The 26,086-nt window shown below is 38.7% G+C and overlaps 1 protein-coding gene across 4 annotated transcripts in view; it reads left to right on the top strand.

Moving 5' to 3' along the window:
- Nucleotides 1-26,086, top strand: part of fam13b (family with sequence similarity 13 member B) — an 83,936-nt gene that overhangs the window by 26,067 nt on the left and 31,783 nt on the right. For 3 of the 4 annotated variants that reach the window (XM_062425200.1, XM_062425203.1, XM_062425202.1), the window contains exons 2-7: nt 2,275-2,422; nt 4,584-4,793; nt 9,235-9,447; nt 10,903-11,080; nt 11,734-11,878; nt 22,029-22,156. In XM_062425200.1, coding sequence (XP_062281184.1) covers nt 4,628-4,793; nt 9,235-9,447; nt 10,903-11,080; nt 11,734-11,878; nt 22,029-22,156 — 830 coding nt within the window. In that variant the 5' untranslated portion in view covers nt 2,275-2,422; nt 4,584-4,627. Of the gene's footprint in view, nt 1-2,269; nt 2,423-4,583; nt 4,794-9,234; nt 9,448-10,902; nt 11,081-11,733; nt 11,879-22,028; nt 22,157-26,086 lie in introns of all 4 variants that reach the window. The other variant, XM_062425201.1, reaches the window with a different exon arrangement.

The raw sequence follows: 26,086 nt of genomic DNA on the forward strand, positions 1-26,086 counted from the left end.
GGGGGACTCCTACCTCCACGATGCACTGAGCTCCTCTTTCCTCCTCTCTCTCTCTCTATATCCATCCATCTATATCCAATAACATTCATGTACTATTAATGCATTCAGTAACCTACACTTCTTCCCCGGAGTTGTCTGTGCTTTCTCATCTCACAGGCAATCTGGGCCTGTAGACGTCCGGATGACAGATTCCAGTCCCGGACCTTCTAGCTTCAATGTTTATTTTCTATGTGCTTCTCTCTCTCTCCTATTCTTCCTCTCTCTCCCCTCTACCCCAACCGGTCGAGGCAGATGGCCGCCCACTTTGAGCCTGGTTCTGCCTGAGGTTTCTTCCTGTTAAAAGGGAGTTTTTTCTTGCCATTGTCGCTAAATGCTTGCTCATGTGGGAATGTTGGGTCTCTTTATAAATTAAAACTTGAAGAGTACGGTTTAGAACCTGCTCTATGTGTAAAGTGCCTTGAGATAACTTTGTTGTGATTTGGCGCTATACAAATAAAGATTGATTGATTGATTGACACGATGAATGAGAGAGTTGTTCTGGGAAGAGAGTGAACACAAAACCTGTCCAGGCCTAATCAGGTGTGTGCAAGCGTGTTTAAAGACTTTTAAAGTGTGTTTAAAGGCTCGTTCTCCAGGTCAGTGTTGCAAAATGAGTTTGGTAAAGATGTGTAGAATGTGTTAGTATTTCTTTTAAACTTCTTACACTAGCCAGTTTTAAATAAATGCGCTCAGATTAGCACAGAGCGGCGTAAACTCTCCATCATTGAACGTTTTGGAGTACTGGAATATTTTTGGATAATTAAGGTATGAGAAAGGTTGGAGAGCAATGGATCCTCCTGTTGAAACCAAATCCCTTTTGAAGCCATTATCAAAGATCTCTTTTTTAGCTTTTAACATTTTTAAGTGATTTAAATTATATAAAACGTTAATATTAAATACTTCTTCTCCATTTCTTGTATTTTTCAGTCCCTTTGCGACTCCGCAACGCTCTCGAAAAAGTAGAACAGTGTTTTTAATATTTTACTACGTTGCCATATTCCTATACAGGGCATCTCAGTCAACAGGGATGGCCTCAAAGGACAGTTTCTCTCTTCATGCACACTTGGACACACATTAATCCTGCATATACAGTGTCTGACTCGCACATTCACTGACACATTTATTGCACACACTGGATAGTGAAGGGGGTTTTCATCTCGGAGCATCGTTTGCACTCTCGATAGCCTCGTCGAGCACACGCACTCTTACGCACAGCAACCAAAAGCCGTGCAAACACATACTTGCACACTAAAGTGACAGCACTTAACAGGCTCGAACCGAACGTAAAAAGATTCAAAGTGACACTTTGCACACATGTAGGACACACATGCATGCACGCACACAATAAACACGCTATACTTTACTTCCTAGCCTAGCCCGTGTCAGTTTAATTATTGTTTTTCGGTCCTCGCCTCCAGCAAAGTCTCGGACAGCCTGATATCTCAAGCCTCCAAGTCAGAAGATGAAATTACAGAGAAAGGAGTTAAATGAAAGGGGGAGAGATGGATAACAAAGAAAGAAGGAGGGAAGAGGGGGTGGAGGAAATAAATAGAGAGAGAGAAAGACAAGAGGAAACATGCAATTCTTTGCCCTCATTGGTCATCTGACGCGGTTTTGTGAAAAGCTGTTTTGCATGTGGTTTAATAAGCAATTACTTGATTCATTATATTCATTCATTGTTTTTTGTTCTAATTAGTTGCATTGAATGTGTTTTTTTGTTGAGTTTGCTCTCATGTAAACAACCTGCAGCCTTTGTAAGATAGAGGCACCAAAAAAAAGCACCACATGTCAAAATATCGATATTGAGGTATTTGGTCAAAAATATTGTGAAATTTGATTCTGCCCATATCACCCAGCCCTATTTATGATGTGTTACAGCTCATGGCAACATAGGATTTAATAATAACCAGAAGCAAAGAGCAAAATCTGTTGCTGTTTCTGATGTTTTCCCTGTGCACCAACTGTAAAGAAAAACAAATGTAAAAGTTGTAAAAATTTTAGATTAAGTTGCTTTTGCATTATTTAATAATCAAGAGTACTAAATGTTGATAAACATGCACACTGTTACTTCAATAATTTGTTAACTGTTCCATCTTTGTCTCCTCACATCTGTCTCCACCCTCACTTCTTCTTTTCTCACACTTGCCCTCTCTTTATCTCTTTTGCTGTCCTCTCCCCCTCTCTCTTTGTTCTTGCATTTTTCTCTCGCTCTCTATCTGTTTCTCCTCAGCGTAGCTATAAGAGAATCCTGCTCGAGGGATTAGCGGTCCGTCAATGAGGAACTACCGGCTCATCTTCTGCCACAACCTGAAGCAGCCATAGATGGTTCAGTGGTTCACTGGCTAGGGGAGGAGCGGATAGGACACACTTTCACTGCTACACGGTGAGCGCACACACACACACACACACACACACACACACACACACACACACACACACACACACACACACACACACAGTGGGCCAACACACAAACATAATTCTGTTACTACATGTGGGCTAATAACGCACACACATTGCACATCAGTGATAAATGGTGACTAGATAAGACTCGCAGATCCACATTTTTTTCACTCAGTGTTCACTTTCATGACTTGACTAGTTCTCAACATGAAAATAACTCAAAGCAAACTTCGCCCCCGCCATGATCACCTTTAGCTCCATTTGTCGCAGTACAAGAAAAACTTCCTCCTTCTAGTAGAGAATAAAATGCGCTCCCTAATAAAGGAAGCTTTTTTAACAACATATGTAAGCTCGTTGAAATATACAGCAGGCCCACTTACTGTACTTTATGAAAGACAAAATAACAGCAGAAAATCAAGGAGGTCTGAATCTGACAGTTAATGGCCATTTACACTCAATAATAGTTAATTACTTTTTTTTAATAGGAGATAATGCAATCAGGTAGAATCCAGAGAGAGGCTCACTGCCGGAAAAATGCCAAGTAACATAATAAGCTTTTTTAAACTGGTTATCATGAGAATGAGAGGAGAAACAATCATTTGACCAATTCAAACAGGAAAAGGTTTGCTTTCAACAAAAAAATCCTGTTTGACCGCTTCATGTGACTGTCTGTGAGAGACAAAGAAAAAAGTAAAATGATATGTAGAGAGTGAGAATGAGTGAAGAAAGATTTGTGCATGTTTTTGAGCCCTACCTTTAATCTTTGTGAGCTTTGTTACTAAATTAGTTGGTCAAAGAAATTAGTTGTTTGTTTTTTTCACAATCACATTGAGTTCTGACTTTCTCACTGCTGATGGAAAAATGTTCACGATATTTAGAGGTATATGTGCCCTTTATGTGTATTTTTACATTATTAATACTCAATTAACTCCTTTTCATCTTGAAAAGAGCGATATATGACTGAGATGTGAGATTAAATTTGCTGATAAACATTTGGTGATGTTTCTCCCTCAGTGATTAGACTGGACACCATCTGTTAGTGTTTACATTCAGATTACTCATCAACCAACCATCACGAAAGTCAAACTTTGAGCAGAAATTATTGTTGCACATTCTTGCTTGCTTTGCATTGATTTCCATTTCATTGTCAGAGTCGGCAACCTGTTTGCATGGGAGCTGAGGAGTGATGTTTACAGAGGACATAACAAACGCTGCAGATGGGAATTTCGTAGGAAAGCAATAAACTTTTTTTTAAAGTGATGATTATGTAAGAGAAAACTCAAGTGTAAAATTTTGACTGGAAAAATAGTAAATACATTCAAATAATTTGCAAGTATAAGATGTTTGAACCAGATAAAGGCTCTACTCTGTGCAGGAGGAAATCCTGATGTGCTAATTTAGCCTCTCTTTAATTTAGCTTAGACAAAACACCTGCTCCATAATCCCGGTCTGACATCAACACCGACAACGTAAACCTTTAGACTGTCTCCCTCTCTTCCTGCTGTGACTCCCTTCCTAAATACAGGGGTTTATTTTTTAAAACATGGATCCTATATTTTCACCTACTGGTTCTTTGAATATCAACATGTAATCAGGGCTCTTTATAAAAACCTGACCCACTTTTAGTCCACATTCACAGTTTTAGAAACCATGGCGGGTCATAAATGCATGAAGTGGTCATAGGCAGTGGTTTTTCTCCTCCTCCTCCTCCTCCTCCTCCTCCTCCTCCTCCTCCTCCTCCACCTGTTCTTCCTACTCCTTAAATGACTAGGTGTAAATGCCTTTGCAGTCCAGTAGTCAATTGCTGCTGTCCATTGTTCCTTTTCTCCTCCCTCCAGGTGAGATAACAGGAGGGGATATTCAGTGGCCCATGAGGGGGTTATGCTCGTTTTGTCTGTTTTTGAAGAGCAGCGGAGGACAGATTGGGAGTGAGAGTCCCTCTGTCACTCTTTATTTATCTCCTTGGATGTTTATATCATTCTCAACCTTTATGACTGTGATTTTGATTTCGTCACTCTTTGACCATCAGCGTGAGTACGACTGGCGACCGCTTATGTTGCACACCGAGGCGCTTTTATTCGTAAAATCCTCCCATCTTACTTTTCGTCCACTCTCCCTCCTTTTGCTTTTTCCCTCTGAAGACGTGAGGTCTTGGCGGGGTTGTGGTGAGGAGGAGGAGGAGGCCATGAGGAAGAGCGTGTCTCCGTTGCCAGGCAACGAGGGCGGGAGCTCAGCCAGCACCACACAGGTTTTTGGCGTTCCTTTGGAGGAGGTGACACGCACACACACGATCAGTGGCCACGAGGTTCCTGCACTGGTGAAAGACATCGTCGACTACATTGAGGAGCATGGTGAGTGACAGACACATACACACACACACACACACACACACACACACACACACAAAATATACCAACATTAAACCTACTCCTCAAATTCCAGCTGCAGATTGTTTAACATTTGTGCTAAAGACCTTTCACGTTATTTCATATCTAACACATCATCCACATGAGTCATACATACACCCACATGTTCACTTGTGATTCATGATCGGTTATTTGGCAAAGATTTGTCTACATTTGTTGGAATAATTTAAGCGTTATAATCCTTCTTCTATGTTACTTTTTTAAGATGACTGAAGAATCAACAGTAATGAATTGTCATGATTTAAAGGAAAATGGCAACCAAAGTTTTACTGCAGAATAAAGGCACTAATTATAGCGTACAACACTGTCATAACATATTCTACAGAGGCCAAAAATGAACAGTAATTCACCTAATGCTGAATCAAACACTGATTTAATTTCACTCATTTGTTCACATTTAGTTTTCTTGTACTGAATATTGTCTTACTTGATCAGAACATCTAAAATAAGCCTTACTTTTAGCATGCAAAATGCAAAGACCGTTAAGTCTTTTATGTGTATCAGTAAAGCTTGTTAAGCGTTAAAACTCCATCAGGAGCTTTGACTCAAACATAACTTGTCAATGCAGAAACAGCACATTCAGTGACTTCTCATAGGACTTTAGATTGAAATGGGAAAACAGAAATAGAATCGCTAATACCGGCTTAAATCCATGGGCATGCACTGCACCTCTGTGTATTTATTTATATTTTGAAATCTATTTGGGTCCCACTTATCACTTCTAAGTGCATATTTCTGAGCTCTCAGTCATATCTGATATCTGATTTTGTAGAGTTTCACTCCTCCCAAATCACTGCTGCTGTTGACCTGCCGTGTCTGCTCTCGCAGCACGATAAAGCAAAAATATGTCGTTAGTGGAGATCCAGTTTATGTGATAAGATGAACTCTGAACGCACTGGCAGATGATTCCACGGTCTGCTTCCTTCATCATTACATAACAGTTCTGTCAACTGCAGCTCCACTTGTGAAAACAGAAGAGCTTAACTGAAGAGAGGAACCTGCTAATGTCCTGGCTCTGGGCCTTTCCCATATCCCCACTGGAAAATTTCTCTTCAAGCCTCGCAGAGCAGGAACTTCAGTCTTATGTCATTTTCTTTATAAGAGCAGGTTGGCAGTTCAGACTTTGCAAGCAGGTCTTTGCTCGGAAGGGGAGGAATAAAACATGGTGACAGCAGAGTCTCTTTGGCTGTTTAAACAGTCAAATTTTTTCCATTCCATGAAGCTGCATGAATAACATTTACCCCAAAAACAATATGTTATCTGTGGGCAGACATCGATACAGATTTTTCTTGTTTCCCTAAACCTCATTATCTTTGCTGTGTGCAAAGTTAGGTTTAATATCAGATAAAAAAAAAATGGATAGTATGTAAATATCTATTTGTAAAATCGATTTAGTTTTGTGTCTCACAGTTGAAGCAATTACATTGCTCTAAAGATCCCACCAATAAAATAAAGGAAATGAAGGGAATTCCGTCCTGAAGATCAATACAGAATGAATAAGCATGAAGAATGATTTAGCGAGGAGTTTATTTTTTTCTTTCTTTTTTTTTGCATGCGTTTGTGAGGGTTTTTTATTTTTGGAATCTGAAGATTACTAAGCAGGTCATAAGGACACCAGACCTCCTGGACACAGGGCTCATTAAAACTAATCCGTGAATCCAGTACTGCAAGTCATGCACGTCTCAAGTAAAACAGAGAGTAGAAAAAGATTCCTTTTCTGACATCCTTACTGAGTTGTCTATTGTGCAGTCACAAAAGACATTTTCTTGTAAAACCTGTCAAGTCAGTGGAGATTTTTTTAGCTGTTCAGCTCGAGGCCCCTCAAGTGACCAGTGAAGCAGGTTGGCCATTTGTTTGACCTGAGGGTCGCTCGACCATATGAGGTTATGTAATAAGTCTTTAATCCACCTGGGCCTCTGCTGGTGCATTAATCAGAATGGTGCTGCCAGTCCACAAGTTATTCAGCCGGGGAAAAGGCCTCAGTCTATCATTTAATTTATGTGTGATGCCTTAGGTTTTAGCAGGAGCAGTGTATTGAAGAGATGAGGTAAAAGACAAAGATTGAAAAGGGGAAGCACTTGAAGGTTTGTTGGATTGAAGCTGTGGTGTCTGTAGAACTGCTCATACAGTTTTTAACTTAAGGGACAGACTGCTTTAGTAGATATTTTGGTGAATTAAGACACCTTAAGGAGTCATGTGGAAGAGGTGGACTTCAATATTATGCTCTCTGGTTTATTAATGGATGAGAAATCAGGAGTCAGGAGAAATTTGCCAGGTAGTCGTTTCATCATCCACAAGCCACAACATTTCCATTTCAACATCTTGAAGCATTACCTGTTCTGTTTGGGAAAGAATTTGGGGAGGTTAAACAAAGTTTTTGAGACAAATGATTACTGGGAATGTGACCGGATTAGCAACAAGTGACAGCATGGGGGGGAATGGAGAAAAAAATCAACAACATTATGTGCAGTGAGCTTGTCAGATTGTTGAAACACAATTTGCTGACAATTTTTGTAACTTTCCAAATCCCTCAAACCCGCCACCTTTACATAGCGGTTGGTGAGGCCAGGACACAACTACTACTGGTACTTCTCATGTAAACGAATGAGGTCCTTTAAATAGAGGCTGTTATGCAGATTTGTACAATTTATAACATCCTGTCCCTCTCTATGACGGCAGGCACCTCGCCTATGGTGGTTGTTGCTCCAGTAAAAATATTTGGCCTACATCTTTAAAAAATTGCTGTACAGCAGATTCATGTGACCACACAGCACATAACACAAACATAACATTGTACAAGATGAACAGATCACACATTATGTAAAGGAGGGAAAACACAAAAATGTACAAAATGTTATAAAACTGGCCCTGACAGATATGATCTGATGCTACCAGTTTGTCCTTTCTATCACAATCACCCAGTGATGTTGTCGCACTACAGAGCAGTCGGCGTAGTCATGCTTCCATTTTCTCATACTGATAAGAAAGGAGTTCACATACACAAACATATCTGAATACACACATGGACACACTCATTTAACATCTATTCTTATGTTGATATTACATAAGCTATGTGCCCAATTCAGGAACTGGATCCTGAATTGGTCTCAAGTCTCAATTTCCCAGATTAGAAAATATCATGTATTTACTATGTGTTTACATTTAGGTGATTGTTGGTTATTATATCACATTTAGAGCAGAGAAGAAAGGTGGGAATGCATTGAATAATCAGAATAAATCTAAATTTGTATTGAAATATTAATCATTAACTCGGTGCATTGTTTTTCGTCATGCTGTAAACTGAGGTATCACAATTTAGCAAAGTTTACCAGTGGTGCAAACTCTTTGGTGACTAAATTTGGAAAGAAGGTGCAGGTTCAGTCAGGCCAGCAGCCTCCTACGTTTGAACACAGCTATTCACCACATTTACATATGCACACAAATACATATAGGACAAGCACACAAAAATGTTGTGGAGACTATAACCTATCATTTTACTGAAGCCATTTCCTTTTCTTAGCTGCAAAGGAGTAAAGCAAAAAAAGACTGATTATACGCTTACTAAAGTGGCAGACTAAGTTGACGTAAATACCCGTTATGTTACTTTTACAAGACAGCTGAATTTTACAAGTCTTTGGCCAATATTAATACCAAGCCTCAACTACAACCCATACCAGTATTTCCCCTATAATTGTACAGGCCACCAGGCCAATGAGAACCCTCACCATGCCAAAAAACCTTTTTTTTAATGCCAAAAATAATGGCAAATATCTATTCATTCGGAAATCAGTAGCGTTTGGGGGCCTCTTTGTGCAGCGCTGTTCCGAAACAGGAATCAGCCTCTGTATCGTTGCCTGGGAAACTCTTGGTAGCGTCGCTCCTTTAAGGAATAGGGTAGTACGTAATATGCAAACCTAGTGAATAAGTGGTGGACTGAGAGAGCAAGCAGCAGAGAAGTGACAGTGAATGTGAGTGAAGTAGAGGTAAAGGTTCGCAGTAAGTTGCAAATCTGGCAGTAAATGTACAGTACAGGCTATAGTGTGAAGAAGTTGACTGAAATAAAACAGGAAGAAAGATTTGAAGTTAAAAAAGTGCAAATTAAATGAATAAAATAAAAGCAAATTGGTTAAACAAAGCTCATTTATGTTGGGTTTTTTAAGGATAAATGCTTCTCATGAAAAATCCTGTCTGTTGTTTTCCAAACTGCTGGAAAGTGAATTTTATTAGCCCTGAAGTTAACGACAGCGGGTTAACCTAAACTGACGACGCTAAACAAATAGCAGAGAAATGTGTGGCAGCTGAGTCTCTTCTGAGTTTTTCTCAGTGCACCCGTTTAGTTTTACAATATGTGTCTTTTTGTCATCAGGTCATCTGGACTTGGAGGGGCTCTTTCTGGTTAATGGCAACGCAGAGCGCGTGGATTGGCTGCGCCAGCGCTATGACAGCGGTGAAGAGGTGGAGCTAGAAAAAGAGGCAGACCTGGCATCAGCGGTCAGTTTGCTCCGACTGTTCTTGCAGGAGCTCCCTGAACCCGTAATCCCAACGGAGATACAGGGACACATACTGCAGCTACACCAAGGTGTGTGACAGGGACTGCTCTTCCTCTTCTAATACCATTCTGTATTTTTTCTGCTCTCACTTACGTCACCCTTGTTCACTGAAACCATTAACTATTTTTTCCCCCCCACTCAGTTTCAAAGTTAGCTCATGCAGTTATTTTTACTTGTTGATGAAAATGGAGCCTTTTCTGTTCTGCTACCCTTTTGTACTTCCTCCTGAAACCCAGTGCAGGCTTGATGGTCTAAGTGCTGCTTAATATAAACACACAAAAAGAGAGATGACCAAATGCATGAAAAACGTACAAAAACATCTACTATTTTTGGATTTTTATCCAAGTTGAATTTGTGTCAAGGTGTTAAAATATGAACATGTACTACAGCGGTCAGACCAGCAACTTAAATGGTAACTGGCAAAGTCTCGAGGCTTTTTAACACTAGCCTTGTGTGTTTCTACTACATGGAGGTTCAGTCATGGTCTATTCTTTATGCTTTCTGTTTATCTCTTCATCTTCTGCATTATTCCACTCATTTAATGCCAAACCCTAAAGGGATCTTAATATTGTCTCCATGTGATTCCTTCTTATGCTTATTATTAATCCCTTACTTTAAGGCGCTTCCACCAAATTTGTAAAAACAAAGAAAAAATATAATCATGTGAATTGCTGGAAGTTATGTGGGATGTAAAAAAACAAAAAAACAAAAAACCTACTGTTCAAATGTTATACACACATTTAATTTGTTTGCTGCGTGGCCTAATTAAAAGCCAGGCTCATTATTGGAATTCATTATTCATTGAATTTATAAACCCAGTCAACAAATGTAAGATGGATTAATATTTGTTTTAATAGGCAACATCTAGTTATGTCCACAAATTTCCCACTTCCACTGTTTCTCCATTTCGACTTGTCCTCTTCACCCTCTCCTCTTTTGCTTCCATTATTGTCACAGATAATCAATTCTAATCCCTCTGTCATGATTGTGGTTGTTACTGTTGCTGTCGTTCAGATTACAGCAGCAGGGCAGTTTGCAGGCACTCTCCATGTCATAAATTAATTTCTCACTCTATTTTATAATGGCTCTACAAGGATTACCTTTCTTGGGCATTTTACTCCCGAATGCAGTGTGCTGTTTCACCTCGTTTCATCTCTCCCAGAGGATTTAACGTAATCTTATCTGAGTGTGCATATTTTCTCTAGATAAGAATATGTTAGGACAACTATGAGGGAACATTAACGACTTTATAACCCATAAAGAATTCACTCCACAGTAACTCCAGATACACTGCTGAAAAGTGTTAAGCATGTTTAAAGTATAATGGTGATTGTGATTATTATAAATCAAAACTCTTCCTCTTGAAATATATGTTCTTACAATAAGTATGACACACTGTATCAAGACTACTTGTGATGATGATAAAAGTTAATAATGGTTGTATATGATCATAACCTGTGTGTTCTTCTCTTAAACATCCCCAGAATACAGCAACGAGGAGGAACTGTGCAGAAACTTGAAATACCTGCTGCAGCAGCTTCCCCAGCTGAACTACGGCCTGCTGCGTTTCCTGTGCCGCTTCCTGGCCAGTGTGGCATCATTTCAGCAAGAGAGCTGGAACATCGGGGCGCTGGCCGCTGTCTTCGGACCAGACATCTTCCAGTAAGAAATAATTGTCACAATCACTGTTCCTTTGCAAAATATTCAGAGGTCTCAGATATTGTAAGCAAAGGGCAACCAAATTTACAAGCATTTACATACAACTTGTTTCATTCCTCTTGTTTTATTGTGTCCTTACTTTTGCACAAATTATGATGGTGATGAAATATGATTTTTATTCAATTTCAAGTGTCAGAACTGTGGTTTTATGCCTACTGTGGTGTGCTGCTATTTAATTGTATTGCATTACACTGAGAGGTGTTTATAATGCTTTATCCATCCTGTTTTATATGAATGAGGCTTTAAAAAACTATTACAAAGCTCCTCTCAGTATAATGCAATAATATTCAACAGCACCACAAACTTCAGCCTCCAAAATAACCGTAAAATTAAATGAACACTTCTCTCAAATGGTATAAAAGAACCTAAAACTTATGACCGACAGTAAAATTGATTTATAGCAGAGTTGATGTCTTCGACTGCATTAGTTTTAGCAAAGTGTGCATTATGGCAACTGAGTATACATACACACAAATCTACACACAGACTCTATAACACAGATGTGAGTTTATTCAACCACTGTAATTATTTAATATCCCATGGGTAGCATTGCACAGCTAACATAACACACTCCTCTGTTGCCTTTCCATCTGCAGTCTGTCAACAGAAGGAGAGGACCTTCGGGACCAGGAGTCTGTCAGCAGAGTCTTGGCTGAGCTGCTGGACAACCAGGAGGGTCTGTTTGACTCAGAGGACGATGATGTTTCAACCACCAACGACTACAGCTCTATCAATGAACAGGTACTGGCCGTCCCCTTTGTTCCTCTCTTTGTTCATCTCTCTATCTTGCTCTTTTATACTGACTCTGTGTCCTTTGTTTGGTAATATACACATAGTAAACATAGCACACGCTTTCACACTTTACACACACACGGTTTTGAAAAGGCTTTTGAATTATTTGTGGCATCTCCAAATCAGACGGCAGGTGAAAAGTGATGATGGTGTAAATGTTGTTGAAACCATGGAGAAGTTGTCCTCCGTTGAGCTAATTTTAGTGTTCGGTCTCCAGCCTACACATCTACTCCCTCCTGCTGAAATTGTTTCCCCTTTGGGATAAATAAAGTGTGTTTTATCTATTTTTGCTCACCCCTCTATCCACCAAAAGGTTTTCCCTCTACGAAATCACAGTCTATAAATCTACTGTATGCATGCTAAATACCTTGGTACCAGTTACATATTAGTGGACATAAAAACACAGAATAAAAACAATATTAGTTAAGAGAATCCACTAGACAGGAAAACACAATCTACACATTGTTTAAAAGCTGTTTGTGCAGCCTTCAGTCGTGAATCCACTGTCAACATTCCTGACATGATAGCTAAGAAGTCCAATTACAAAACCCATCAAAATCCTCTTTGTCTTTCCCCTTTTTAGTTTTTTTCCCCCTCCTTTTTTTAACAGCCAGGACTTTTTCTTCCTCTTTTTTGGAGTTCAGACAGCAGAATGTGGCATTGAACTCTGCCAGGGTTCGGGATGAAATTCCTCCCGGGTTTACATATTTAAAAAAAAAAGAGCAGTGAAATCCTTTCATGAAAAGTGAAAGATTAAAATTTCTGTACACCATTCAAGTGTAAGCAATACTCAGCAAAGTGGGATGCTTTGAGGTAAAAGACACAGCTTTCATTTCAGATTTACCAGTGATAGATCACCTATAAAGCTGAGTAATATATGACATATGACTTGACTTGTGAGCTTGTTGAAAGTTCACCATTTTCCAACCTCTTCCTATGCTCAAAATAATCTTGCACTGAGGTTTTAAGTTTATAAGCCATTCATTGTTATTGTTGGCATCAGCAGTGATAGATGTAATAAACATTCAAACTATTAAAGAGATTACCACACTGTTTTTCTTCTATGAATGGCTTCATAGATTCAGTAATACTTGTTAAACTTGTAAAACGTACAAGACCAGGCTATATTAGGGCACACATTGACAGGAAATGACTAGACTGTTATTCTAATGAGGCTGCGAGTTATTGATTAGCTACAGTAAATTACTGTATGTGAGGTAAAAATATGTAACAACTGATATTCAGCTGTACTCTCTGTTACTGTAGTTATTGTTGTGCATATTGTTACAGAACAGAAAGTTCTTCTGTCAACTAAATGAAGAGTCTAGAAGAACCACACCCATACCCGCACACAAACACACACACACACACACACACACACTGCAGTGAATAAACTCTGTGTTCTCTATTGTTCAGTTTCTAGAAAATCTGAATCTGACAACAGCTATAATTACAAAGCAGGTTTAATGAGCCCATGTCAGACATTTTTTTTCTCAGCAGTTTGTCTCTTTGAGTGTGTCCTGCTATACATTCCTGTCGTTCTCTTACACCTACACTGAATACACAGAACGCAGAACGTGACTGGCAGACTAAATAAACTGGAAGGCATTTCCCCTGTTGCCCAGCAACACAACCTCACCCATCGGGGCCAACAGTACAAATAATGGCGTAGTTAACATTTAACTTAGCGGCGGCCTGATTACATTGTATTATATGGTAACGTACACAGACACAGTAATTGCCAGACAAACATGCGTTCGGTATCTCATGTCGCCTTTCTACTGTATTTCCTGTCATGTTTAAGAGCACCTTCACCACAGCAGACACACTGTAAAGATAATGCCACAATGTAAAAGTGAAAGGCTGAAAACAGTCATTGTGAAAGTGTGAGGATAAACTATGGTGTCTAAGTAGGTCACCTGTTCAATACCTCTCAAACTACCTGCTTTTTTTCTTTTGTTTCCTTCCTTTTCTCTTCTTTCACTGATTTCCTCCCTTTATAGCTTCTTTTTAATTGTGGTCTTTTAATTCTGAGTGCTTGGAGTGATTATCTGTTACATCCATTTACTCAAGAAACAATTTAAGCCCTTATAAAAGTTTTATCTTGTGGAAGAATGGTAATTAATCTGAAACTGATTTCAGCACAACAAAATACTTAACTACTTAATGCAATTCCTTGAAATAAATCTTTATTTTCAAATTTTAGTTTCTTTATCTCTGTTGCTTTCTCCCACTGTCCTCAATTTTTTTTTGTGTGTGTGGCTGGTGAGTCAGATTAAATGAGAATATAACATTACCAGGAAAAAAGAGCGAGCGAGAGAAAGAGAGCAGACAGAGTCAGTGGGAAAAAATCTGCAGAGACAAAATATCTGCACCGATCCATGTGTCTTATGTAAGAGAGAGGGCACAAAAAAAATATGTGCGGGGGTATAGAGGTAGAGGGAGAGAAACTCAGCCAGGAAGAAGGGTGAGAGATGGTGAGTGTGCAAAGAGAGAAGAGGACGAAAGACATGAAGGGATGGAGGGGAGGGATAAGAAAAGAAGCTGGCGATGATGTAACCATGGCACTGACACCTCCAGCCCCTACGCCACACTGGGGACAGCACTTTGTGACAACAAACCCTCATAATGCCTGGTAAGAGACTTGTGGGTAAGTTATACATGCCCCTGAGATTTTAACCAGAGCCATTCAAATAAACTACAATAATTAGAGAGTAGGTATATTTTAAGAAAGGTTGAGCCAGAGTGAAAAAATGGAAAGGTGCATTAACAGAGAAGCATTTGAAAGATGGAGGGAGACAGTAGATCACTTGTTTCGTGGCATGTTCAGACACAGCTTTGCCTAATTTTAGTTGAGAATTGAAGCCAAAACATATGGGCGTGGATGTACCAAAGAGAAGTGCTGAGCTGGATTTTGGTATTTGTATGGAAGATTCAAGATTTGAGGTTATGCTGAGGCTTGTTGCTGCCATGACAATACCAAAAGGTGTTTATTTTTCATACCTTGTTTGTCGAAGCTTTTGTATTGCAGAGGTATCTGTACAGAAAAATAACTAAAACCAGAAATAGTCATTCAGAATCCTTAGTACTGTTTGTGATGTGTTTAGCATAGCTTGGCGCAAAAGCTTGACTGATGAGTAGTCAGTTTATTACAATTTACAATACATCCTGCAGTATTAGAAAAGCAACACGTTCTGACACATATGTACTTGAAATTAGTGTTGTGACATAAAAGGCATGCACTGTTTCATCTTAATCTTGACCTGATTTTAGAGAAAGCTGAAATGTAAGGCCTGATTTGATTTTACCAAAGCTCCTTTACAGACATACTTGTTACATAAATAGGATGTTAATGCGATTTTATGTACTTTTTATGTCTAAATAAGCCCTTACAGTCACTTTTCTGTCACAGTAAATGGTAAATTTCCCATAAAACGTCCATAACGCTAAAGACCATGGCAGCATGAAGTAATACATGCACATAATCAACTAAAAAAAAACAACTCATACAGCAATAATATTCAGAGCAATCAAATCAGGACACTCTCCCTATTGATTTTCAATTCTCTTTTACACCATCTGCAGGATGATACTCTGAATATCCAGCAGAGTGCTTTACATACAGCATGTGACCAGTTATGAATTAAAGTCCTCGTCATTCTGAGCTTGTGCGCTGATGGACGTTTGGAAACAGGAAACAGAATCCTCTCATTAACTCAATAAATGATGAGAAAAATCTGTTACAGGATTTACTGTGACAAGGCACTGAGTGTCCCTCTCAATCATGATAGATATTCATTAAGGCTTCAACGACAACAGTTTTAAAATCTTATTAGTGATGTGCGCCTGTGAGAACATTGATAACCAAAAAATTCATTTCAGCATTTTTTTTTTGCCCACCAGGTGCAAAATATCACATAAGAACATGCCCTATTCTTAAAAAAAAGCCATACACGATATTTTACTAATGGGCACTATGTCTGAATGACAAAATATTTATTATATATCAGGCTTTTTTGTGATTTTAAAAGTTATTTTGAACCTGTAAATCTTTTTTTTTTTTAAACAAACAAACAAACAGTTAATCCCCAGAAAACAAATACAAACCGGGAAATAAATAAAGACTACGGTCTAGACCTGTTCTACGTGAAAAGTGCCTTGACATAACTTTTGTTGTGATTTGGTGCAATTTAAATAAAAATGTAATTCAATTGAAATGTGCTTGACTAGCCAGTGACACAGTTTTGGACAAAGCCTTATTTTTCCAGGTCAGTTAGTTTAACCTTAGCAGATAAATTAGTAAAGATGTGTCCTGTTACTCGGCCTATGCCAGCTGCCTCTGGAGCTAAGCCATGTTAGAAATGCTACAGTGAATGTGGATGTTAATTACAACGGGTCGAACGGAGTAATGTTACAGATACCAGAGGATGTCGCAGCATTCGTCGGCCTATATACAGTAGGTTGGAACGTATACACTTATATGATCCTGTGACACAGTGATAAGCTGTTGAGCAATAACCTACTTCAGCTGGAACATGAAGTTATTTAAGAGGAGGTGATGGCCTAGTTGGACCGCAAGGGAGATGTATAAGATATCTGTATGAGGACATATAGTACCAACACCCGCACGCACACGTTTCTTTCATAAACCTTTCTCTGTTCCTTTTTTTTTTTTTTTTCCACTTGTGTTGAAGTATTTATTTTGACTGCATATCATGAGTCAGTGAGAATATGGATGTCTGTAAATCAATTGTGAGCTAAGGATGAGTGTTAGATCACACAGCCCACTCACTGCTGGAACGTTAGGCCAGAGGGCCTATTTCCGGCAGTACTGCTGAAAGTAAACAGTACAGTAACACACACACACACACACGCACGCACACACGCTGACTGAAAAGAGGAGATATCAAACAGTTTGGACCTTTACACTAAGAGCCTTTTTTCAGTTCTCGAATTCAACCACTTCAATGCTAAAATGTTTATTTTGAAGAGGAAAGCCTTGCCTTTCGTCTCTTTTGGGGACCTGTGTGTTCTCCAAGTTTCCTCTAGTTCAATACATGAACTCCCATCGAGCTTAAATGTGAGACAGCCTTATTCTGTATTTATTGTCTATGCTTATTTAACTAATCAGTTGTTCTCACCATAATGACATTCCTACAAGAGCCAGATACAACTTGTTTAAAGGTGCAGCAGGGCAGGTAGCAGTTAAGTAACTAACACTTTAATAATAAGATGACTTTTTTATGTGTGGAAGGACCGGCTGGATGACTAAATGAACTGCCAACCAAATGTTGTTATATAATGAAAAATAGATTAAGTGCAGTGTTTACAGTAGGTTTGTGATACAAAAACTACAGGTCAGCTTTTTGAAAATGAAAAATATTGATCACAGTGATCAAACCATAACACCAGAACTGTCAGCGTTGCCTTTTGTGTGTGTTTGTTGTATCTTTTTTTTGAGAACTACATAATTGGACAGTGTAGTTCAGACCAAGGATGAGACCTTATGTTTCTGATATAAAAGGCACAAAAGCTAAAACAAATATAGATATTTCTGAGCTTAAATGCACATGATTTATGAATCAGTAGTGACACACTTCATCGTGACCTCTGCAATCATGCATGAAAGCATTTCAACAGATATTAGTGAGGTTTACCTTTTTGTTGCAGCTTAGAAAGAAAGAAAGACAGAAAGAAAGAGAGAAAGACTAACCTAACCAATCAGAGCAGAGTGGGTTCATGATGAAGGGGGCTCAAAGAGACAGCAATTTAAAATGGCCTGTTTCAGACAGAAGCTGAACTAATGGGCTGCATATAGGACAAGTAGAGGATAAATATATCCTGCAGATATTCCAGTGAAGCCCCGGAATATAAATATATTCCTGAAAATGTGCATGATATGTTCACAAAAATCAGTACCCTGCACATTTCTGTCCTGGCAGAATCCAATTCAAAATTTTACTAATAACCTTCAAATCCATCCACACTAATATCATAAATAAGGGGCCACACAAAACAGCCTTGAGAAACTCACAAAAACTGTTCAACTGTTGAGCAAGCGATGTCAGTCAGGCTCCTTGTTTTCTCCTGTTTTCTGTCCCCAAACTCTGGACCGGACCTCTAAACCAGGGCCAAGTTCAAGACCTTTTGTTCCAGGGCGTTCTTTGGCCCGTGTCTTCACCCACTCGGGCACACACACAAACACAACAGACACACACATGTACACACAGTATAGGGACACTGACTCTTTTGTTATGTTGATACCCACACAGCCTGCATAATACACTCAAAACACACAGGAACTTCATTTTTTAAACTCACTGATTTGTGAGTTAATGTGATTAAAATGTTCCGTCTACTTAAATAAGGGGATAATAGTTTCACCCCCCCAACGCTTTCTCGCTCTATGAATGACCATGCCGGGTCATCCTGACAGGGGATTTAACAACTCTTATCCTCTAATTTTGTTACATCATCTCAACAGTCTTCTGATAACGTACTCCGCACAGCTTTGATCATATTCATAACTCTTTGCACACTGTTTATACCAACATTTATAGTCCTGGGACAGTTATAAAGGCTTATTTATATAGTTTTACAAACTTATTTAAGCGTCACTGTGAAGTTTTATGTTTAAGGTGATATCCAAGCTCGTTTTTCCATATCACTGATAAATGGCCTCGATAGAATCTACTCTTGGAAAATGGTGCATAATTCAAGGTTATATTCACAGTATTGTTCACTCATATTATAGCTGAAAAGCTTTGAATGAATTTACATGATAATGTAAGTTTAGTAGATCAGAGTTTTAGTGACGATCCTGAGTTCTCGGACCTCGGGATCAGTGTTACACAGAGAACACAGATCCAGATGGTGATGATAGTGGGAAGCTGTTTGATTATTTAATGGGGAGGTGTTTCCTCTCAGTCTCATCTTGATTATTGTCGTCAGTTTCAGTTAGGAGCATTTGAATAAATGCAAAAATGATGATTAAACTTTCTTCCTGTTATTTTTCTCTTTCTTTCTTTCTTTATGTCTGTCTTTCTTTCTTTCTGTTTCTATTTCCTGTCAGTGTGTCTCTCTGTCTTTCAGTGTGTCTGTCTCTTTCCTTTTGTCTTTCTTTTTTCTGCCTTTCATTCATTGTATTTCTTTCTTTCTGCTTTTATTGACAGTCTTTCTTTCCTTTCTTTAACCCTTAACCCAGTTTTGTATTACTTTTAAAGGGTTACATACCTATGAAGTCCACAACACTTGAGTAAGTTAAGTTATTTGTATAGCACCATTCACAGATACAAAATCACAAAATGCTATTAGAGGCAATATCAACAATAAGAAATGACGACAAACGGCGGAGTTGACAAGTTAAAATCAACACTTAAACTAATGTTTAAGTTTCGTGACATTTACTGACATATTCTGACTGAATGGATGATGGATAAAGTACAGGGAGTTGCCCAGAGATAAGGTTACCATATTTAAATACAGTTGCAGAAACGAGCACAGAAAACTAGGCTGTGTGCACAAGTATAATGGGCAGCATTGGAGTGTTAAAAGACATAAGTGATTAATCATTATTTGGCTGCGTTTTATATCGTTTAGTCATTTAGTTAATATTTTACAGACACCTACATGTAAATCATCACAGTTTAGCTCCATTTTAGTGCACAAGAGTTTAACTTTGAGAAGCTATTTGACGCAGTGATCATAATAAATAAAGTATAATTCATATAAAATTAAACTAGAGCAGTGTTAACATAAAGATTTCTTTCACCTAATCTCACACACACACACACACACACACACACACACACACACACACACACACACACACACACACACACACACACACACACACACACACACACACACACACACTGAGGTGTCTTGTGAGTCATCCTCCTCGATCTGCACATAGTGAAGATGCGAGAATTCCCCGACAGCCAATGAGAGCTCTTGGAGCGTAGATGTTTCCATAGCAACGACACAGTGACAGCAGCAGATGGGGAGAAGAGTGAAGAAGAGAGGCGAAGCAAGAATAGAGAGAATAGAGGGGAGGACAAAAAGAATAACATAGTCAAAGAAGATAAACAGGACATCTTTATGACTGGAAAGGTTGCTTTTAACCCGCGTCTCTCTGGGTTTTTCCCCAGTTTTAACTGACAGGATGTGAAAAAGCTTTGTGACTTGGCTATAGCTTGAATAATCTTTTATAACAGTTGGTGAACAAGCATAGAAAAGATATATTTTTTTTTAAAAGCACCATTTTACCTATAATTAAAATAAAAACATAGAGAGGTATACAGTTCCAAAAGATGTGTTTGTCTTGTTCACATTCTGTCCAAAATTTCTATTATGATGAGCTTTTCCTGTCTACGTGTTTACCCCCCTCCCTTCCTTTCTTCAGCATCTACCTCCTCCCTCCCTCCCTCATTTGCTCAGAGGAAAGATTCATCACTCCCTCCTCCTTTTTCTATATCTGCTTTTCTTCTGTCTTCTCTATTCCCTCTATCCATGCCATGACCACTCCCTTTAAATGAGGACGTTGCTGCACTGGGAAATTAAAAAATGCAGCGTTGATCTTTTACATTATGTATTGTGATATTGTTAAGAAAGTTACATCATTACTGAATTTTGCCAGATGTACTTCGCTGAAACATGTTGCCACACACAATGTTACAGATGGTTTATGTTGTTGTGAGAAGCGAGAAGGAAGAAGACATCACCTTTAATAGTCTTGCATCGCTGATCGAGCATGTGCGCCAAGCAACAGGACGTTGACTGCAGCTCATTTAATGGCCACCGGTGTCACTAATGAGAAGGGATTTTTCAGTCTCAAAAATAAAACATTTAAAAGTGAATTAAACAATTTGTCATTTAATCAAGGATAATGGCTGATTAATGTTCTGTCAATCGACTTTTTGTTGCAGAATTTCTTTCCTTCATCATCTGTTCTCACACCACAGTTACTGTGGATGTGTTTAACTAGTTTTACAGTGTGTCACGGTGGGTCTAGTTTGCTGTATTATTTTTGGCCTATTGGACATTTGTAATGTGACTATCACATGGGTACATTGCTGCATCGTCTGAAGCGATATATCACTCAGCTTGATTTCAAACTCTCCATCCCCTCTACTCCTTTTCCTCTCTTGTCCTATTTTGCTCAGCTCTTCTTACTTCTCTGCCTTGCCTACTCTCCCTTCTCAACTCGTTCATTTGTCCTTCCAAGAAGATATTAGTGTTACTAATGCGTCACTCATTAGATTGATCTATATTTAGATGTCTTATGAAACAAACTATGTGCAAGATAGCAACAAGATATTACAGATTATCAACACCTTTCTTTAAATTTCTCTTTCCAGACCTGTTATCTCCTCTGCTCTTTTCTTTACTGGGCAATTCATCCAAAAACACTAAAAGTGTCAACTAAAATGAGTAAAAATAATGAGGCAAAGGGTGCATGGGAATTATTAAGAAGAAGTTACATAATCCCTGCAAATTCACAAGGTCAGAATCAGCCTTTTTGTCCTCAAAGAAACGCTGTTGGCAACTTTTGTACCAAATTATTAAAGTAAATCTTTATATTATTTGTGACCTTTCTGAAATGTGAAAAACATCTCAGTCTTGTTCATTTATGGAACTGAAAACCTGGAGCTAAGACAATTTATCCGCTCCACTGACATCCCTTTTGAGGCTGTTTAAATGTCAGTGTGAAAAAGGAGGCACATCAGTTTCTGAAATTTGCCTTTAATCCACATAAAATGTTTGCTTTACCTGAGGTATTCTAACCCATGTCTTGTATTTTTAGTCATCATTCAAGAAAATACAGAGGATATGGCATACATGTTTAACATTTGAATCCCATGTAAAATCAAATAAAGACAACTGAAGACATTTTACAGTATTTATGTAAATTTTAATAGCAACATTTTAGCACCAGTCCCCAAAAATAACAATCCCAGATGAGGTGATCCTGAGAGAAGTCCCTGTGCAGTAACCGGTCATACCTTTGGCCGTGTAATTAACAATATGCCTTTTCATTTCAGTGACTGTGCGTATTTTTAGTGCCGACCTTTAATGTCCTTTGTGTTTCCGTGCTCAGATCACAGAGCTGTTGGATGATGAAAAGTGCGAGGCCGAATGTGAAGAGCTGCCTCAGGATGGAGAGGAGGGTCCCGCCTCCTCCGACTCACCACAACACACACACACGGATGACGGCCCCGCAGCCAGGTGAGACATACTGTTTCTTATTGTTGTGTCACCCCAGAATCTGGATGACGGCTGCTTTGCATTACACAAAGCCTGTCACTGTCTTGCAGCATTCACATATCTCTAAAATTGTCCATCATTTTACTACATTTAGAGCAAATTTTATCTGATTATTACTTGACCGATTTCTTTACATTTAACTTAGCTTTGCATAGTGTTTCTTATTAAGGTAACCAAAGTGAAAACAACTGGATGATCGGCTCTTGTATCTGTATCTGCTTATGGTAGATTGTTGAGTCAGGCTTAAAGTCGGTGTTTCCTGGCACAGGCGAGGTCAGGGTAGGAGTTAAGGTTACTTCTCAGTGCTGCTTATGTCACTGGGTGCAGATGAAACTTTTCAGCTCCACATAAGAGTCATGTGCTTTTGAATAGGGTCACCACCTGATAAAATAATTAGCTTCTATTTTTATGTGTGTGTACTTTAAATTTTCATCGGTTGGGTAAGTGTCAACAGCACACAAACATCCTGAATACATACCAACACTAGAACACAGCTAAAAGTGGAAGATTTTAATGTAATATTAATGTAATTATTAAATATTCAGACACTCATAATTATATTCAATTATTTATTTAAATATAATCTTTGCTTTCCATAATCTTCTTTAGTTCATTCTCACTATATCCTAGAATCAAATCACCACATAACACCAATTGTTCCTTACATTCATTTGATCTCCACACATAAATTGAGTCAGCTGTCAGTCTTTAACGTTACAGTTATGCAACGACAATACAATCCTCCGACATGATTCCAAATTGGTTTTCACAGTTACTACAGTTGCCAGTGGCTCACACCAGAGTCAGTTGATCATCTGCAACTGGTAACAAAGATCTGACTCACATATGCAGAGTCTCACGTACACAGGATAACGAGTCTCCGCTGAGTGACCAGAGTTCAATCCTCCTTCAGGAACATCTTCTCAGGTTCTTCTGATCTGCTGATCTCCTTTAAGTTAATTACTAAACACTAATTGCTGCAAACAGAAGCGTACACATCTCACACCATGGAGTCTTGGTTTCTGAGATACATTTAAGACTCTGAAATGAACAGACAATGTAAATTTGAATAGTGCTCTACATAGATGATGATGCTGATGAAAAAATGTAAAAGGCTCTCTCTGGAGTCAGTGTTTGGTTTGTCCGTTCTGGGCTACACACTATTACACACTAATTTAAACATACTTATTAATATTATGTTCCATTTCTGCCAAGTCTGTTCCACTGAATGCCACTAAATTATACGAACTGCACCTTTAATTTAGCACCATTAGTCCAGATTCCACTGTGATTCATGCTCGTTGTGACAATGCTGCACTTTTTTATAGCCACAATAGTACCTCTTTTACTATTATAGCAGTTTTATGAATACAGTACCTGTCAAAACTGCAGTTTGTCTCTCATGTCATCGCTCTTGTTGCTTTTTATCGGTTTAAGTGGAGATCTCAATCAGTCTTGGATGCTGACACGTGGTTTTTAAAGGAGAACTTTGTGTTGCCCCAGTTGATCAGTAGCGTGCTACCTGTTAGATAAAGACTTAAGTTGTAAGGAACTGGACTAGGACAATAAATAAGTCCCCTGTCATTCTTTACAACACTGACCGTGCTATGCCTCTCTGTCTGTCTGTGTCTGTCTGTGTGTGTGTGTGTGTGTGTGTGTGTGTGTGTGTGTGTGTGTGTGTGTGTGTGTGTGTGTGTGTGTGTGTGTGTGTGTGTGTGTGTGTGTGTGTGTGTGTGTGTGAGGTCATGCTGCCAGTCCTACTGGCCTTTAAGATGATTACAGACAGTAATCCATAATCCACAGACACACCCACAGTTTCTTACACTACATACACACACACTCAGTTTATTGACCTTAATATCACAATACAGTTTTAAAAATGATATAATTGTACATGATCAAATGTATATAATTGCTCCAAACAATATTATAAACAATTAAAATGTGTCAGTTTTCAGGCATTTATGCAACGAAACTAAGACTGTCTTGTCTGTCTAATAAACAGTGAACTAAATACATTAAAGTTACCTAATGAGGGCATAAACATGTAGTAAAAAGCATTCTTAAGATTTTGAGAAACCAGGAAATCTCAAACTTATTCATGTCAAGGACCTCCAAAATATATGCACAAATACACCACTGACTAATGTTTGAGAGGATTTTGTCCAATGGAATCCCCTCTAAGAAGATAAATTCCCTGGAAGTTTGTGTAATAAAAGTGAAATCAATCTATTTGTCATTTTGCTGGGAACACCCTGCAGCCCTCTCAAAGGCCCCTGCTGGTCCACTGATCCCAGTTTGGGAACTGTTCTTCCAAACAAGTCGATAACCACATAACAAATGATAAAATGAGTTCTGTCACAATAATCAATACACGGATACCCAATACCAGTGTTTTTATTCATCAATAGTATCAACAGGTCACTCCATAGTGTTATATAGCCAGAGTGAGTTTGTCTAAATGCTGAAACACTTAAACGTTTCAATCATACTTAAAATATTGCAAACCACAATGAAAACACATAGTCACACAGTTGTATTTGGTATAAGTACTTCATACATTTTATCTTAAAATGAAACTTGAAATGCTGTGGTCATGGATAACAGTAAAGTTTAGGCTGTTGTTGGGTGTGTGATCTGTGCATCAGAGTCCACATCTTTGGTACCTTGGTGGTTTAGAAGTTAATGCCTTGTTTGTGGGGCAACACAAAAGGATTTATGTGAGGGGAGAGGGGCACTGGAGTACGGCTTTATGTGGCAGCTGTAGGAGGGCTCCATGCAGCACATTAAAACGATGCTGTCCAGACAGTTTTGATCTTTAAGTCTCATGTGATTGTTTTAGTTGGTATTAACGCTCCGTTAGCTGTGACTAGCCTGCAGCCATCATTCATGTGACCTTGTCCAAGCTCAGTGTCTGGTCTGTGGGATTACTGCTGTATTTGTAGACCCTGGAGTCTAGAGCCTGCATTATGAACCCATTTAATTAATGTTTGTAACCCAGACTTTTAGAAAATACTTCTGTTTAACCTCCTTTTTGAACCAGTCACACAGTATGAAGCCTTTAGTCTCATTGTCCCATTCAAGTTTTTAATACTCTCTGAATTTTTGGGGCTGAAACTGATATTAGGGAGTTAAGAAATCTTATATAATAAACTTTATTGTCCAAAATGACATCAATGCACCGAAACGGTAAACCTCACTGGGAGTTTCATAATTTATAAATAACTATACATAAAAAATACACATAGAGCAATATACGTATTAAAGTTAAATTAAGAAATAAGTATCAAATATACATAAAGTGCTGCCTATACAATTTTAAAAAAGAAACAAAATTGACACATCGAGCAACATATACGCCGATATTCAGGTCCTAAGGAAACAAAATTAACAGAAAAGGGGCAAATCTGTAATTCCAGGACAAGTAACATACTGTAGATGATCAGTTAATTAAAGTTTGTATATGTAGGATTGTGAAGCAATTTATATTTATTAGTAGTTGTTTTTTATTACCAATGAGTGACCAGGTTGTAAAGTAACTTAAAAAATGACATCCTCTCAGATTTTCCACAAAAAAGCCACAGGAAATTAGGTTTTTGCGCACTCCTTAGTGCCATCAACAAACAGCCAACAACACAACACAACAAAAACCGACTGAGTAGAAACATCCTGCAGATATTAGCTCTCCCACAAAGTAAAACCGTTAGCTACCACCATCGACCACAACACATTTCACAACAAAACACCGCCACAATGACAAGCGCTCGAGCACGAGCAGCACTGCAGGCACTGTTGACCACGGCTCACTTAACGGCCACCGGTGTCACTAATGAGAAGGATTTTTTTGCCTTTATTAGTAGACAGTCAGGGGCATAGAGGCTCAGGAAACGG

Source organism: Scomber scombrus, chromosome 9 (genome assembly GCF_963691925.1).
Source record: "Scomber scombrus chromosome 9, fScoSco1.1, whole genome shotgun sequence".
Classification (NCBI taxonomy): Eukaryota; Metazoa; Chordata; class Actinopteri; order Scombriformes; family Scombridae; genus Scomber; species Scomber scombrus.